Genomic DNA, 17,415 nt, shown 5'->3' with positions numbered 1-17,415 from the left:
ACAGAGCATGCCAAACAAAATGCAAAAGCAGGTCAAGTCTGGCCCCCTGCCCTCACTGTAGGAACCTACTGCATAGTTTGGGACAGGAGAGCTCATCTCAGCCCCTGGCTGTCAGTAGAACGTGCAGCTCTTGATCTTGGGGTCGTAAGTTTGAGCCCTGCGTTTGGGGGGTGAGGGTTTAGTTGAAAAAGGAGAGCACATCACTCCGGTGAGCCCTCCTGGACTGGCCTGGGCAGGCCAGCAAGGGAAGCATCTGGTTCCTAGGGAGTTCCAGGTTCAGAGAGGACAGAGGCTACCCAGGAGAGACCCTGACACGTTCACAACCTTGGATTTTCAAAGCAACTGAAGCCAATGCCGGTCATGGCCAACTGGTTTCTGTTTTCATCATTTTGATGAAAACATTTCTCAGTAGACCACACATCTCTGCTTTCTTAAAAATAACACTGAACTGGAGACGGAATCCCTTTAAAATATGGACTTCCTGTGTCTGCCTGAGACACCACCTAACAAGCCATGTGTTCCATCCCCTCTGTGGAATCTAGATGAGGTGTCTCTAGATTGGATGGGGGCCCCCGAATGTGGGGTGACGATCGAGTGGAAGCGGGGGGTGCAGGAAGTGAAAGAATTCATCTGAGGCAGAACAAAGGGGATAGAAGTTTATAGAATACACTGAAGGGAGCAGCAAGCAGGACCAAAGAGAGGCTATCTGCAAGAATGTGGTGGGTGGGGGTTGCTTTTAAAGGGGGACGATCGGGGCGTGTGGGTGGCTCAGTCGGTTAAGTGTCCAACTCTTAATTTCAGTTCAGGTCATGTATGATCTCACAGTTCGTGAGATGGAGCCCCACGTCGGGCTCTGTGCTGACAGTGGGGAGCCTGCTTGGGATTCTTTTTTTTTTTTTTTTGTAACTTGTCTTATTTTTTATTTTTTTTAAATTTACATCCAAATTAGTTAGCATCTAGTGCAATAGTGATTTCAGGAGTAGATTCCTTAGTGCCCCTTACCCATTTAGCCCATCCCCCCTCCCACATCCCCTCCAGTAACCCTCTGTTTGTTCTCCATATTTATGAGTCTCTTATGCTTTGTCCTCCTCCCTGTTTTTATATTATTTTTGTTTCCCTTCCCTTATGTTCATCTGTTTTGTCTCTTGAAGTTCTCATATGAGTGAAATCATATGATATTTGTCTTTCTTTAATTTCACTTAGCATAATACCCTCCAGTTCCATCCACATAGTTGCACATGGCAGGATTTCATTCTTTTTGATTGCCGACTGATACTCCATTGTGTATATATACCACATCTTCCTTATCCATTCAGCCGTCGATGGACATTTGGGCTCTTTCCGTACTTTGGCTGTTGTTGATCGTGCTACTATAAACATGGGGGTGCATGTGTCCCTTCGAAACAGCACACCTGTATCCCTTGGATAAATGCCTAGTAGTGCCATTGCTGGGTCATAGCATAGTTCTATTTTTAGTTTTTTGAGGAACCTCCATACTGTTTTCCAGAGTGGCTGCACCAGCTTGCATTCCCAGCCTGCTGGGGATTCTTTCTCTCCTCTCTCTCTGCCCCTCCCGCGCTTGCGTGTACTCTCTGTCGCCCTCAAAATAAATAAATAAACATTTTTTTTTAATTAAGGGGGAAGATTGAGAGGTATGGTGACGTATCGAATTCTCCCCTTTTGTGGTAACCGTGCCTTGGTTGTATGTAGCCCTTTGGCCAGTTAGGGACAAAGGATATTTAGAGGCGGGTCGCCTGATGGGCTTTTTCTACTTTCCAGTGTTCAAAGTGGCCTCTGCACACTCCATGGTTACCAAGGCTGTGGTTGGCTGCCCCAGCTCCGTGCGGAGCCCCATGGTGGCCCCACTCTGAATGTTAGTCATGCCTTCTTCCTGATGGTGGAGGGCTGACCTACCACCCCCCCCCGGGAAGTAGCCTGCTTCCTGGCCTGGCTTGGAATGGAGCCAAGAGGCTTGTGGCTAGAAGCCCCCTGAGCCGTGGCCCGAAGCTGGCCATCGAGCCCTGCCTGCCTCTCCTTGATAAGGGAAGGTGCTGGGGGTCCCTGGCTGGCTCAACCAGTAAAGCACACAACTCCTGATCTCGGGGTTGTGAGTTCAGGTCCTGCACTGAGGATGTAGCCTACTTTAAAAATAAAATAAGGGAAGATGCGGGATGGGAAAAGGTCTTGGTCTTTTTTTTTTTTCTTTAAATTTTAACGTTTATTTGTGAGACAGAGAGAGACAGAGCATGAACGGGGGAGGGTCAGAGAGAGAGGGAGACACAGAATCTGAAACAGGCTCCAAGCAGTCAGCACAGAGCCCGACGCGGGGCTCGAACTCATGGACTGAGAGATCATGACCTGAGCTGAAGTCGGACGCTCAACCAACTAAGCCACCCAGGCGCCCCAGGTCTTGGTCTTAACATGGAACACGGCCTCTGTTTCTCCCTAGGAACAGGGAAGGGGCACGCCGATACATGCACCAGAGCGCTCTCCACGGAGACTTGTTGACAGACCCTATGAGGATTTAGAAGTGAGCTTGCTGCATAGAACAGAAGCCCTCCTGGGATGGCTTTAACAGGTGAGGACTGTGGAGTCTGGACGAGGGCCAGCAGGGCTGGCACAGCAGCTCTACTGCCACCAGGAGCCCGGGGAACCTCTGCCTTTCCCTGAACGTCCTCCATGCAGGGTTGCTGTGCCTCCAGGCGTCACAGTGGAGGTTCTCACGGGGGAGGAGGGGAGAGGGCCAAAAGCAATCCAGCCTCATCCGACCACTTTTATTCCGACTTTCTCAGGAGTCCTACCCTGTGGACTTCCACATCATCTCAGGGCCAATAGTCCCTCCTGACTGCAAAGTAGTCTTGAAAATCAACTATTTTTTCATGTATATACTGTTGCCCAGACCAAATTGGGGTTTTGTTAGTAAGGGGAAAGGAGAACATGGCCCCTAGGGAGGAGACAAACAGTGCAGAGTGGCTGAAGACTCAGACCCCAGCTAGACTGGCCTCCTTGTTGCAAGCATGGGGGGCCGGGGGTGGTGTCAGGTTTTCTTTGGCTCCTTAGACACCTGTCCCCCAATGTCCTTCTCAATTGTCTGTTTAGGGTGGGTGTTTGTCATGAGCTCCAGGGGCTGAGCTAAGGTTAGGAACTAATGAGAATGAAGTGCATAGCCAAAGCTGCCTTGCTTGCACAGTGAGGTCATGGCCAGGGAGAGGTCTCCTGGCCTGGACAGCCAGCCAATGTGGTGGGGCTGCCCTCTGCCTGACTTCCTGCATGACCCTGGATGTTCCCAGGGAAGGGGGAAGGTCCCAATATCAGTCAATGGGGTGGGAAGCGTGGAAGAAGACAGGTAGGAAATTCACCCCTCCTCTTGCCTCTTTTTTATAACCCGGGGGAGAATAGAGCAGAACCATGGTCACCCCTTGACCGTGATGCAGGTGTTACTACTCTGTGTTAGCTTAGAAAACTGGGGTCTGAGAGCCCAAGGCCCCTGAGGTCCTGGCAGGCAGGGTTAGGAGAAATCTAAGGACTGCCTGCCACCCCCTCCCCATCCACCTCTTAATTTAGGAGAAATTTTTATTTTATAAAAGAAATGCACCCAGAGGTTGGGGCTCCAGAAAGCAAGTTTGGCCTTCTCCATTAAATAAGCATAAATTACATGCATCAAAGTTTTATCAGACTCTTGGCATTTCATTTCTAAAGCCTAGTTAATTACAAAGGAAAGGGGAAGTCTTGTCAAATCAGTGTGTGCTACACCTGAAACTAACATAAGATTGTGTGTCAACTAAGGGACGCCTGGCTGGCTCAGTTGGCTAAGCACCCCTCTTCGGCTCAGGTCACGATCTCACGGTTTGTGAGTTTGAGCCCCGCATCAGGCTCTGTGCTGACCGCTAAGAGCCTGGACCCTGCTTTGGATTCTGTGTCTCCCTCTCTCTCTGACCCTCTCCTGCTCGTGCTCTCTCTCCCAAAAATAACACACACACACACACACACACACACACACACACAGATTGTGTGTCAACTCTCCTTCAATTAACCAAAAAGGGAAGGGGACATCTCACTGGTTGTAGGGCAGGGAAGCAGTACCCCCCAACCCCAACCCCATCTCCCAGGCCCGGTCCCACAACAGATTGATGCCATGGTCTGCCCTGCATTGGAGGGAGGAGCCAGAGTCCTCTCCCCAGAGGGGCTGTTCTGAGTAAGGCAAAGGGTTTGGCCTGGGTCCCATTGTGTGAACCAAATAAGAAAGTATTCTCCCCCCAGCATGCTCTCAGTGGCCTCAGAGGGCAGTGCTCTCTTTGGGGGTCTTTCTCCTCCCTCTCTCCCACCCCCAACCCAGTACTACCTTGTGTCCTCCTCTTGGTCTCAGCTCAAGGGGCTAAGGGGTCATGGGGAAAGCCACTCACACCCACAGCCTGCAGCACCCCAGAGGATGCGGACATCAGACACCCGGAGTCAAGGAGGCAAGGGGAGGGGGTCCTAAAAGTAGGGGAAACCTTAAAAAGAGCAGAGCCTACTTCAAAAGGAAGGCCTGGAAAAGCATGGCCACATAATCCCCTTTGCCTGGGCACTCTGCCTCTGAGCCTGGGTTATGGACCCAGCCATTACTGAGATCAGAGATCTAAGCAGGGGTGGGGGGTGTGTAAGAACACAGCTTCAGGCCCAACAGGGCTCCTGCAGGACACATGGCCCCAAACGTGGCTCTCTGGAGCCACCAATTCCCCTCAAGAGTGACTGTGCTGCATTTTCCTGTGCCCCATGCTGTGTGAGACATCAGAAACACCCTCCTCTTTCCTTTTTTCCCCCCACAAAGTACCACTTACCTTTTAGGGCCAAGTCTTGCCTGCCCCTATCCCACTAACCCGTGTCTTCCTTGCTCATGACACCTTACACGGCTTCTAGTTAATCCTTTATTTCCTTGCTTTCCTTCCCGGACCCTCCAAGCCCCGGGCCTGGCCGTGCTCCTTGGGTCCCACAGCTGGGGGCACTGAGGTGCAGAACATACATCACAGACACCTGGACAGGCCAGCAGATGGAAGGACAGCTGTGTGGATGGGTGGCCAGGAAGCAGCATGATTTGTAAAACAGGACAAAGGAAACACTGCCCCCTTTGCAGGAGAAGGACCGGCAGGGGCTTTGAAGGGACTTGTTGGTGCCCAGTATCCATGGCATGCACGCCCTCCAAAAGCTCCTGGAGTCCAGGCTCCTCTGTGGTAGGCTAGGGGATTTGGCCCTGGACAAGGGCGGTTGCCCCCCGCCCAGGGTTCCCAGCAGTCAGGGACAAATGGCCCCATCTCTCCTGGCTTGGCTGGCTCATCCGTAAAATGGGGGTGGTAGTGGCACATCCCCAGATGAGGGCTTGTGTGTGAAACTCCTACCCCAGGAGACAAAGGGGTGTGCTGAAAGGTGCAGTGTGGCTGTGAGGGTGAGGACAGGGACTAAGCGGGCGAGGGGACCGCAGCCGGCTCCTGGGCTCCCCTCACAGCCGCAGGGCCTGCTGGAGCATGCGCTCATCTGCCACCTCCTGTGGGAGCGTCACCACCAAGCCCTTGTTGTCCTGCATCGTCTGGCAGATGATCTCGTAGGCCTTTTGGTTCCCAGACCAGCAGCGCCGAGCCACCTGCAGGGTGGGGACAGAGGGGGGTGCTGCTGGTGCCAGCACCGGGTCTCCGGCAAGGCATTCCGGACACACCGAGGCCGGGCTGCAGATCCTGACCGTCTCCCATTTGAGGGACCCTCTGTGCTATGTGTGATGCACCTGCCCTATCCGTACCTCTGGCTCAGCCACCTTCTCTCTTGGCTGGACGACTCACTTAGCTGCCTCTCCGATCCGAAACTGGCCATCCTTCGACCCAGCCTATTCCGTGTCCAAAAGAGAGCTCGCCTCCACGCAGGGGCAGCAGGCCAGGTATCGGGGAATCACCCTCCACACCCTCCTCCCTCCACCCCGTCCTCAGAGAATCCGCATGCATCTCAGCTCTGCCTTAAAATCTCTCTCCAGTCTTCTTCCTTCTCTCCCCCCTCAGTCCTCAGGGCTCCCCCCGCCTCCCTGCTGTCATATTTGCCACCCCCTATCTTCATGCCTACCTCATCTCCCCCATCCCTCCCCTCACTGCCTCACGGCCCTCAGGAGAAGTCCGCCCCCTCCTCTGTGGGCTCCCTGGGAGTCAGCCCCTCCAGGGATCCCCTCGCCCCCCCACTCTTACGCTCACTCTCTCACCTGACATCCACCCACTCACTCAGCACCCCTCCCCATCATTGCCTGACCTCCCATTTGGGCCCATCACCCCTTCTCGCCACCTGTGACGTGGTCACAGAGAGGGAGGGAGTCCCCGCAGGGTCACACACACATGCACACACAGAGAAGACTGCATCTCGGCACACAGGTGATAGCAGGTGATCTCTGCCTTCAGAGATGTGGAAAGAAAACGCTTTAAAAGGAGGCCCTCAGCCCCAGAAGCTGGGGGTGCTCTCACTGGGAGGGAAGGGCCGGGGCCCCCTGTGCACACAGACGCTGAAGCTGGACTGGAGGAGTAAGGCCAGAGGCAGGCAGACACAAAGGGGACTCAGAAACAGCCCAGAAGGATGCCCAGAGGGACCCCGGTCGCTGGAGAGGAGAGATGCTAATGTGCAGGTGTGGTGTGACTGTTTTCTGGGAGGAAGGGAGCAGAACTCTCTCTCAGGTCTGCAGTCTGGGGAGGCAGAGCCCCCCATTGGAGACAAGGCCAGCGGAAAGGCCTGGGGTGTGACTTACCCCATTGGACACGTCCCAGCTGAGCATCATCCTGGCCTTCTGCTCAGCCTCCTGGGTCCCATCCAGCACGAGGCCAAATCCTCCATTGATCACTTCACCCCTGCAAGAGGCAAAGGGGTTTCCAGGTCACTCTCCAGGCCTGCCCCTACTTGGAGCCAACAGAAGAACACGCACGTTTGGGGACACTTTGGAAGCCTCGGCTCACAGAGATAGTGTGGCGAGCACCTGCAGCCTGGAGCCCATGCCCTCTCCACAGCCTAAGGGGACGCTGGGTTCGCTGGGCTCTGCGCTGCCCACCTGCACCTCCGGGCTTTACCCATCCACCACCCCCCCCTTCAGGATCCTCTCCCGTGTCACCTCCTGGAGGTGACCTCTTCCTCTGCGGTTCTGAGTGTATCTTACAAAGACACGCTTCCTTGGGGGTCTCTTGTGTTGCTCAATTCAACTGTCATTCTTCCCGATTTCCCTTTATGCTCTTTATTTTCGTTGCCTCTTCTTTCTGCTTGCTTATGGTGTATTTTGGGGTCCTGATAACTTGATCTGAAGGCTGAGTTCCTTTATTTCCCGTATATCTTGTTTTCCAACGAACAGATTTCTCTGAGCACTGTTTGGACCCCCTCCTGTCACAGATCTGATACGTTCATGTGCTCCTTCGTGTCTTCCCAGTGACGCGTGCCTCTTATTGAAGTACGTTAATGCTATCCGACTTTCCGCATGCTTGCCCTGAGGTTTTGTGCCATCGGCTGTGAGCACCCTCTCCTTCCTGGCACCCTGGATCTTCATCCTCACCCTCGGTGTCATATCAAGGGCTGTGGCCTGTGCCGGACCTGACTGCCACTCCCGCTCAGCGAACATCACTACACCCCACATTCCCCCATCAGTTACACACACAGGAAACGCCCTCTATCTCGTCAGCACTTGCCAGGACTTTATTGCCAAACACGAACCCCTGGGACCACGGCATCCAGCCTTTCAGTCTCCACTTCCAGCCAATTCGCTCTTGCTCCTTCCTGAACCCAAAAGGTGCATCTAGCTTCTCTAGTCTCAGATCCTTCAGGCCTTACCTGCTTCTCTGCCCAGTTTGGGCTCTCCGGACAATCGCTGCCAGTTCCCACCAAGAAGGCGAGATGCCCTCTACCCCAGGAGCCAGCCGTGCTCCCCTCCCCAGGAGTGGGAGCCAAGCACCCCTACCAGCGGGCAGCTGCCCCTGCCCTGCCCTCAGCCTGTGTCCCCGCAGCTGGACAGCCCCGTGCCTGCTGGCGGGCTCCCTGCACATCTCCCACCAGCTCCTGCGCAGATTCAAGGTCATCGTCATTCACCTGCTGATGTTGGGTAACAGGGGAAAACCAGTGCCAGCCAGAGTCACCAAGCGAGGACCTCAGTGTGTCCTTAGACCAGAGAAGTCTTTGGACGATCAGAAGTACATCTGTCCAGTGCACGTTTAAGTATGAGATGTGCTCTAAGACATTGTTTAGTGAGGAAAGTGTTGGTATTAGGCTAAAGATGGTGGGTCAAAGGTATGCGTTTATTCCTCAAAGACGTGGACCCTCAGGCTGAATCTTGCTGTGAGATCACAAGGTACATCTGAGGGTGACATGAAAACACGGATTGAGAAGTCTCAACACCCAACCGCGAAGCCCTGTCCCTTCAGCTCAGCTCCCATAACTGGCCGCACCCTCCCTACAAGGACAGGTGACAAGAGCTGTGTTTACTGAGCAGACCAACCAGTCTAAAACCAGAGACTGAGCACTGACCTCTTCTGCTCTGCAGCCCATGGTCCAAAGGTCCATGAGCACACCCGGCCACGGGCACCATCTCTAAACACAAGCAGACAGCAAGGACCACTGCACAGACAGCACAAGGACAGACTCCAAACAAGCAACCAGAAAGAGGGGCTCTGAGGAGACAGAGGGAGAGAAAGACGGATCCGCTGATGCGGATGAGGCTTGTCTTGGAAATGTAAGAGATCCAAAGCAGGGAGCAAATAGGCAACATAAAAACTGAAAGCAAATAAAGAAATGGGGGGGGGGGGGGGGGGGGGGGCGGGGGGGGCTTATCACTTAAAAATGGATTTGTGTAGAAAAAGAAAAAAATTAGCTGACAATTGGAAGTGATTTCCTCCTGGAGCAGGAAAGGTTGAGGTTCAAATTTTTTTCCCTGCTGATTTTTGCAGTAAGCCTTGAAGGAATATCCGACAGATTAAATTATGTGCGTGTGTGAGTATGATGAGAGTCCAAAGTGAATCTGAGGCACCTTCCCAAAAAAGCCCTTGAGGACGGCCAGGATGGGCGGGGGGGGCGCAGGGGGGGCTGTTGATGCTGGCCTCTGGCTAGCCTGCAGCCCTGTCTGCACAGAGGGTGGGAGCAACTTGGGAATTGGCAGGGAGCCTTTCCTCTCTTGGGAGCTCCCCACGAAGGGGGTCCTGCTCCGAGGCCTTCAAGTCATGGATGCTTTCTCCAGCCAGCTCTTCTCGTCCCCTTCTTGCCCTCTGTGGTTCAGTTGGCAAACAGCAGGTGGATTCTGGGAGGTGAAAGATCTGGGTTCGATCCTGGCTCCACCCCCAGCTCTGTGGCCTTGGGCACATTACTCAACTTCGTTCTCTTCACCTCCAGCACCGAGTCAGCAAACCCAGTGCCAAGACGCCAGGCACCCCACAACCAGGCACTCTTCGTCCTGGTTTTCTCTAGTTTGTATATCGGAAAGAACACGTACTCCGGTCACATTTTCCATTAATTAGAGCCACCTGACGGCTCCAGCTCGGAATTCTGGCCTCGAAGCCAGCCCACCGGAATGCTCTGGGAAGCTCCAGTGCTGAAGGACTTGGCTCGGGAGGGCAAGGCCAAGCTTAATCCGGCCAGCACGGGCTCAGAGATCAGTTCAGAGATTGCCCTCCTGGGAGCCGTCCTCTCCGAAGCAGCAGCGCCCCCTGCTGCCCGGGGGAGCAAGGAATCCAACTTGGCCTGATATCCCAGACCCAGCCAGGTGAGGCGAGGTGAGCTGGGACAGGTCCAGCTCATTAACCTTCTGGTGCCTCAGGTTCCTCATCTGTAAAATGTATTTTCCTTCTAAGATTAGGTAAGAGACTAGATTCAAAGAGTTTAGCAAATGTTTGCCACATCATCCATGTGTAATAAATTTTAATTATTCATTATTCTTTGTGAATGACTATTCCTTGTGATATTGTGATTCATAATAAGAAATATACATTTATTTGGTCTTTGCTCCATTTCTGGCACAAAGTTCCTAAAAACACTTGGAATTTTGTAAGAGAGCAGTAAATGTGTCTTTTGCTATGTTAATGAGGTGACTTTGGGACCACCTCTAAGGATGGGGGGGGGAAGTGCTAGTTTCCAGGGGGAGCCAACCATATCTTTAGGGGAATCAGAACTTTCAGTCCCACTTCCCCAGACCTCCAGTGAAGGGAGAGGGGCTGGAATTTGAATGCTCATCAGGGATCAATGATCTTGTCAATCATGCTTAAATAATGAAGCCTCCATTAATACCTGAAGGGATGGGTTTGGAGAGGTTCTAGGTTGGGGAACCAGACTTCCACGTGCCACCATATCAGGCCCCAAATTCCGCAAGGACAGACACTCCTTTATTCGGGACCTCTCCCTATGGCTCTTGATTTGCACCCTTTGATATCCTTTGTAATACATAGATAATCTAGTGAGTATACCGGTTTCCTGAGTTCTGTGAGCTGCTCTAGCAAATTAGTGGAATCCAGGGAGGCTACTGTGGGAACCCCGGCTTGGTGGCCAGTCGGTCAGAAGCACAGGCAACAACCTAGACCTGCATTTGGCAGTCTTGTGGGACTGAGCCCTAACCTGTGGGGTCTGCTGCTATCTCTGAGTAGATAATGTCAGAACTGAGTTGAATTGTGGGTGTTGGAGAATTGCCTGGTAGTGTGGGAAAAACCCCACATGTTGGAGTTGGGGGTGCAGAATTAGAGCATACCTACTCATGACGGAGCTACAACTGTCAGCCATTATAGGACCCTCCCATGGACCCCAGTCAGACTGCAAACAGGCCTGGCAGGGCAGAGCCATGAGCTGGGGACCCAGGAGAGCTCAGAACCCAGGTCTTCAGCCTCCCAGCACAGCTGCCCTGAGAATGTCAGTGGAGGAGGCCCGGGACCAGACAGCGCTGAACATTCCTGAGAAAAACTCTGTGAAAGCGAAGGGAAAACTGACATGAAAGGGGCAGGTGTGGTTCCTACGGCCTTTGTGTCCCGTATGACAGGTGAGACTCCAAAAGGTAGAGTGGCTGGGGCACGCCCTCTGATATCCAGCTCACGTGAAGAACACCTCGCAGCCAAACCGTTAGCAGAGAGAGCTCAGGGAGGCAGGGCCCAGGACCCTCGAGGGAATTCCCAAGACCTCTACACCAGCCGGCACCCACAGCACCCAGTTCTCCAAGAACCTTACCAGCCGACACCCCCGCCGTTATGAAGAGCGACCCAGGTGGCACCTCGAAAGGCATCTCCCACGAAGTTCTGCACAGCCATGTCTGTGGAAACAGAGACCACCACCCATCATTCCCTGAATGAGCTGGGCCGGGAGAAGGCCAGGCCAGGCCAGGCTCCGGCCAGGGGGACAATGGGCTGAGTAGGGCCTGAAGGACAGACAGGGAAAGGGAACTAGAGACAGACTGTAGAAACAGCAATAATTTATGTTTGCAGAGCTGAGCAAAGCTGGAGTATTAACAAGTGCCCAAGTACCCACTGTTAGCCTTCTGGATAGTTATGCGTTCTAGCACTGAATGCCACATAAAGTGCCCCAGAAGCAGAAAGAACACAAGGATTAAAGGCGTGGTGGTACTGATTTTAGCTCAGGCACACAGAGAGCCAAAGAGAGTCACTTCCGTCCTTAAAACAACAACAGAAAAATAAGGGTAGGGGAGAAACTACAAATTAATGACTGTCTTTGACCCCATCAGAGAACTGAGGTCCCAGGGCAGCTAGCTCATTACAATCTGAGACAGGCCCTTGCACAGAGAAACAGCACCCAGACTGGTCACCTTACATGTGTGTCTAACAAACTGCTAAATGGCAAGCATGAGCTTGCCCCAAACCTTGAGGCCCCTGGACACAGACATAAGGGGGTGTGTGTGTCCTAGCAGGCCCTTCCTCCAAAAATCCTGACTGGGCGCTCACAGAGAAGATAAGGGAAGATCCCGAGAATGCTCTTCTCCTTGTGCCAGGCTGTGAGATGTGAGAAATGCAGCTCTAGAAGCTGGTAACGGCCCGGGAAACATTCTCCCCCAGGGCCTCCTGGGATGTCATGGCCCTGCCACATCTTGGCTCTAGCCCACTGAATCTGATTTCAGACTTCCGGCCTTCAGCACCGTGAGAGAACGCATCTGTGTTGTTTTAAGCCATTAAAGTTTGTGGTATTTTGTTACCGTGGCCATAAGATACTAACATCAACGATATTAATATCAGAGAATTTCAGAACAAGGACTATTATTAGAGACACAGAGGAACATTACATGATGATAAAGAGGTCTGTTCTCCAGCAAGACATCATAAGCTGAAATGAGTGTGCACCTAACAACGTAGGTTTACAATACTTGAAGCAAAAATGGGTAAGACCTGAAAGGAGAAGTAGATAAATCCACAAACTCACTGCTCCCTTCTCAGTGATTTACAGAATTAGGAAGAATATCAGTAAGGATCCAGATGACCAGAACGGCATTAGCAACCAACTGAACCTAGCTGGCATCTGTAGAACCCACCAAATAACAGCAGAACACATGTTCTTCTCAAGTGCACCAAAATAGACCATGTTCTGGGCCACAAAACAGCACTTAACACATTTAAAAGAACAGAATGAATACAAACTAAGTTTTCAGACCATAATGGAATTAAACTAGTAACAGGGGCACCTAGGTGGCTCAGTGGGTTAAGCGTCTGACTCTTTTTTTTTTTTTTTAATTTTTTTTTCAACGTTTATTTATTTTTGGGACAGAGAGCGACAGAGCATGAACGGGGGAGGGGCAGAGAGAGAGGGAGACACAGAATCGGAAACAGGCTCCAGACTCCGAGCCATCAGCCCAGAGCCTGACGCGGGGCTCGAACTCACGGACCGCGAGATCGTGACCTGGCTGAAGTCGGACACTTAACCGACTGCGCCACCCAGGCGCCCTGCGTCTGACTCTTAACTTCAGCTTGGGTCGTAATCTCATAGAGGTTCATAAGATTGAGCCCTGCATTGGGCTCCATGCTGAGAGCACGGAGCCTGCTTGGGATTCTCTCTCTCCCTCTCTCTCTCTATCCCTATTCTGTATGTGCACGTTCTCTCTCAAAAATAAATAAAATAAACTTAAAAAAAAAAAGACGTTAGTAACAGAAAGGTATCTGAAAAATCTCCTAAAACTTGGGAACTTAAAAGCATACTTCTAGGTAACCCATGGATCCAAGAGGAAGTCTTATAGGAAATTAACAAATATTATGAACTGAATGAAAGTGAAAATATTTAAAAATTTGTAGGATGCAGTGAAAGCACTGTTTAGAGGGCCATTTATAGCATTAAATACTAGAATTTGAAAAGAAAAAAGGTTTCAAATCAGTAACCTCCTCATCTGCCTTATGAAGCTAGGGAACGAAGAGTGAGTTAAATCCAAAGCAAGCAGAAAGAAGGACACACTAAAGATTGGAGCAGAAATCAGGAGTGCCTGGGTGGTTCAGTCAGTTGAGCATTGAACTCCTGATTTTGGCTCAGGTCACGATCACACTGTTGGGAGATCAGGTCATGAGATAGAGCCCTGCATCGGGCTCCACACTGAGTGTGGAGTCTGCTTGGGTTTCTCTCTCTCCCTCTTCCCCCGCTTGCACTCTCTCTCAAAATAAATAATAAATAAACATTAGCACAGAAATTAATGAATTGGGAATTAATTAATGAATTTGGAAGCAGAAAAACAATAGAAATGGGTGCTTGGGTAGCTCAATCAGTTGAGCATCCAACTTCGGCTCAGGTCATGATCCTGCGGTCTGTGAGTCTGAGCTCCATGTCAGGCTCTGTGCTGATAGCTCAGAGCCTGGAGCCTGCTTCAGGTTCTGTCAGAGCCTGGAGCCTGCTTCAGATTCTGTGTCTCCCTCTCTCTTTGCCCCTTCCCTGCTTGTGCTCTGTCTCTCTGTCTCTCAAAAATAAACATGAAAGAAAGAAAGAAGAAAGAAAGAAAGAAAGAAAGAAAGAAAGAAAGAAAGAAAAGCAATAGAAAAAAATGAATGAAACTTAAAGCTTTTTATTGAGAAGATCAATAAAGTTGATAAATATCTTAACAGACTGATCAAGAAGAAAGAAAGAAAACACAGATCACCAACATCAGGAATGACAGAGGAGACATCACAACTGACCCCACAGACATCAAAAAGATAAGTAAAGGAATACAATTCTATACCTACAAATTTGATAACTTATATGAAACGTATCAATTCCTTGAAAAAAGTGATACAGATTGGGTTCCTGAATGTCCACCTCCTTTCCTTGGGATCCCATCCATAATGGAGGGAGCATTCCAGTGCTGGGAATGAGCAAGCTATACCAGGCCTAGAACCCACCAGCCTCTGTGATGATTATAATTGTAGTGGGTACAGAAGTAGAATGGTAACAGCAGCTGCAGCAGATAACCAGTGAACACTGGCTGTGGGACACCTACTTAATGCTGCACAAGTATTAATTCATTTCCTTCTTCACAACAACCCTCTGAAGTAGGCACAATTGTTATTTCCATTTTACAGATGAGAATATTGAGGTTCAGAGACTTTAAGTCTTACTGAAGTTTGCCCAGCAAGTGACAGGGTCAGGTGCACACCCAAGTCTAGGGCATCCAACTGTCCCGTTTTTCCTGGCACTTGCCCAATTTAAAAATGAAAAATCCCAGGTTCCAGAAACCTCGCTGTGCTGGGCTGGTGACCCTATGCCAATTCTCTCAGATGCCAGAACATTTTTTGCAACATTATAACTCGCTGAATGAATCAATTGATTTCTAAACAAAGTCAAATCCAACATTAAAAATTAAAAAAAATTTTTTTGTCTTCCTCACCTGCACAGAAGGCAGAACCATCATAAATATTGGAGGTCTCCCTAAAGGGACTGTCTGTGCCACTCACGTCATGGTGGTCCCGGCTCAGGACCACCGGTGCCTGCAGCAGGGAAAGATATGAGGTATCAGCTGACAGTGTTTACCACAGCTGCCTGGAAGAGGGCAGAAGTCAAAGGTCAGGCCACACCAGACACCCTTCAGATCCCTTCCCCTGGAAATAGACCTTCTTCAAGAAGAGGAAGCATAGGAGGCATTGTCTGTCTCCTACCTAACGTTCAGATTTCCTGGTCACTTCTTTGAGACATCCAGATGGCTAACAGACACATGAAAAGATGCTCAACATCACTCATCATCAGGGAAATACAAATAAAATCCATGGTAAGATACCACCTCACACATGTCAGAATGGCTAAAATGAACAACTCAGGAAACAACGGATGTTGGCAAGGATGTGAAGAAAGGGGAGCCCTGTTGCACTGTTGGTGGGAACGCAAACTGGTGCAGCCACTCTGGTGACAGTATGGAGGTTCCTCAAAAAATCAAAAATAGAACTACCCCACAACCCAGCAATTGCACTAGTAGGCATTTACCCAAAAGATACAAAAATACAGATTCAAAGAGGTCCATAGACCCTGATATTCATAGCAGCATTATCAACAATAGCCAAACTACAGAGAGCCTAAAGTCCATCAACTGATGAATGATGTACATACATACAAAGGAATATTGCTCAGCCATCAAAAAGAATGAAATCTTGCCATTTGCAATGAGGAGGATGGAGCTGGAATGTATTATGCTAAGAGAAATAAGTCAGTCAGGGGTGCCTGGGTGGCTCAGTTGATTGGGCAACCAACTTTGGCTCAGGTCATGATCTCACAGCTCGTGAATTCCAGCCCCGCGTCAGGCTCTGTGCTGACAGCTCAGACCCTGGAGCCTGCTTCAGATTCTGTGTCTCCCTCTCTCTGTCCCTCCCCTGCTCACATACTGTCTATCTCTGTCTCTCTCAAAAATAAACATTAAAAAAAAATTTTTAAAAAGTCAGTCCGTGAGAGACAAATATCATATGATTTCACTCATATGTGGAATTTAAGAAACAAAGATGAATATATGGGAAAGTGGGGGGAAAGAAGAGAGGGAAACAAACCATAAGAGACTCTTAATGACAGACAACAAACTGAGGGTTGATGGAGGGAGGTGGGTGGGGGATGGGCTAGATGGGTGATGGGTACTAAGGAGGGCACTTGTGTTGAGCACTGCGTGTTGTATGTAAGTGATGAACCACTGAATTCTACTCCTGAAATCAATATTGCACTGTATGTTAACTAAAATTCAAATTTTAAAAAAAGTAAAAAAAAAAAAAGAAGAAGAAGAGGAAAAGCATAGATGTTTCAGATGTACCTTGCTAAAAGGGGAGCTCCCATTTCTCTGAATTAAGAGGCCCTCTTCTTCCCTTGAACCAGCCAGGCTTGCTATCGCCTCTTTGTATGTGCCCTGAACTGCCAACCCCCTGGTATTCTAGCACCTCCCAGATATTCAGGTTTCAGTTCTACATCAGCAACTCAGAAGGCCTGTTCTGACCACCCATCAGACAGACCACTGCCCCCGACCCCTTCACCCCCACCCCATGTAGAGTCACCACTCTCCCTACCCCATAACCCCTACCCCATCTAGAGTCACCACTACCCCACCACCCTGTCACCCCCACCCCATCTAGAGTCACCATTCTCCCACCCCATCACCCCACCCCACCTAGAGTCACCACTCCCCCCCCATCACTCATAACCCATCACCCCCACCCCGTCACCCCCATTCATTTTCTTCTCATGTTCATCACCATCTGAAGTTCCCTCTGAATTTATGCTTTTATCCTGCGTTGTCAGTTTCCCTTCCCCAGTGAGTGGAGGAGGCCGGGACCCTGTCTACTTTGTTCTCTGCCACGTGGTCCCCAGTGCTTTAGAATAAGCCTGGGGTAGAGGAGGCTCTCAATCGAGCATGCGGAATGAATGAATGATTAAGACCTGGTTCTCTAGGACAACCAGCCGACTGCAGCCTGGATGTGAGCGTTCCTGTGGAGCCCTCCTGGGACAGCTGCCACAGCCGTCCTCATCTCCATAAGCACGCTGAGCAGTGGCACTGTGGCAGTGCTCCCAAGGTGGTCTGGGAGCTGTCCTTACTGCCACCGGAGCCACCCACCAGGACAGCCTTCACATTCATCCAACTTGATTTCCCTTTCACATCTGATCATTAGCACTGGCACTCCCAAACACAGGGATGCCAGCAAGAACCCTGCGGCACGCACTTAGAAAATGAGCCCCCAGAGGAGTGTGCCCAGAGCTCCATGTCCCCCAGGGTAGGCTGGCTGACGGGGAGGAAAATGAGGGAACACCAGGGAAATTTGTCATGGTTTATAAAAGGAGAATTCAAGGAAGATGTGGGAAGTGCTTGCATGGAAAGTGACTCGCCTAATCCTCACCCAGGCCTTGAGATTGACATAATTCTCCCCTCACAGAAGATGGCACCTGTGGCTCAGAGAGGGCATCTGACCCGCCAAGGTCACACAGCAGGGAACATGTCAGAGGCTGGGTTGCAGGCCAGGCCTCATCACTTCGGGTCCCCAG

The 17,415-nt window shown here is 50.8% G+C and overlaps 1 protein-coding gene across 1 annotated transcript in view; it reads right to left on the bottom strand.

Moving 5' to 3' along the window:
• Positions 1 to 4,893: 4,893 nt before the first annotated feature.
• The window catches only part of UROC1 (urocanate hydratase 1), a 40,494-nt gene continuing 27,972 nt past the window's right edge, over positions 4,894 to 17,415 (bottom strand). The window contains exons 17-20 of the mRNA XM_043588306.1: positions 14,798 to 14,897; positions 11,179 to 11,260; positions 6,752 to 6,851; positions 4,894 to 5,617 (exon numbers count right to left, since the gene is read on the bottom strand). Coding sequence (XP_043444241.1) covers positions 5,477 to 5,617; positions 6,752 to 6,851; positions 11,179 to 11,260; positions 14,798 to 14,897 — 423 coding nt within the window. The 3' untranslated portion in view covers positions 4,894 to 5,476. The remainder of the gene's footprint in view (positions 5,618 to 6,751; positions 6,852 to 11,178; positions 11,261 to 14,797; positions 14,898 to 17,415) is intronic.

This window comes from Prionailurus bengalensis, chromosome A2 (assembly GCF_016509475.1).
Source record: "Prionailurus bengalensis isolate Pbe53 chromosome A2, Fcat_Pben_1.1_paternal_pri, whole genome shotgun sequence".
Taxonomy (NCBI): domain Eukaryota; kingdom Metazoa; phylum Chordata; class Mammalia; order Carnivora; family Felidae; genus Prionailurus; species Prionailurus bengalensis.
This window is presented reverse-complemented; position numbering and strand designations above follow the sequence as displayed.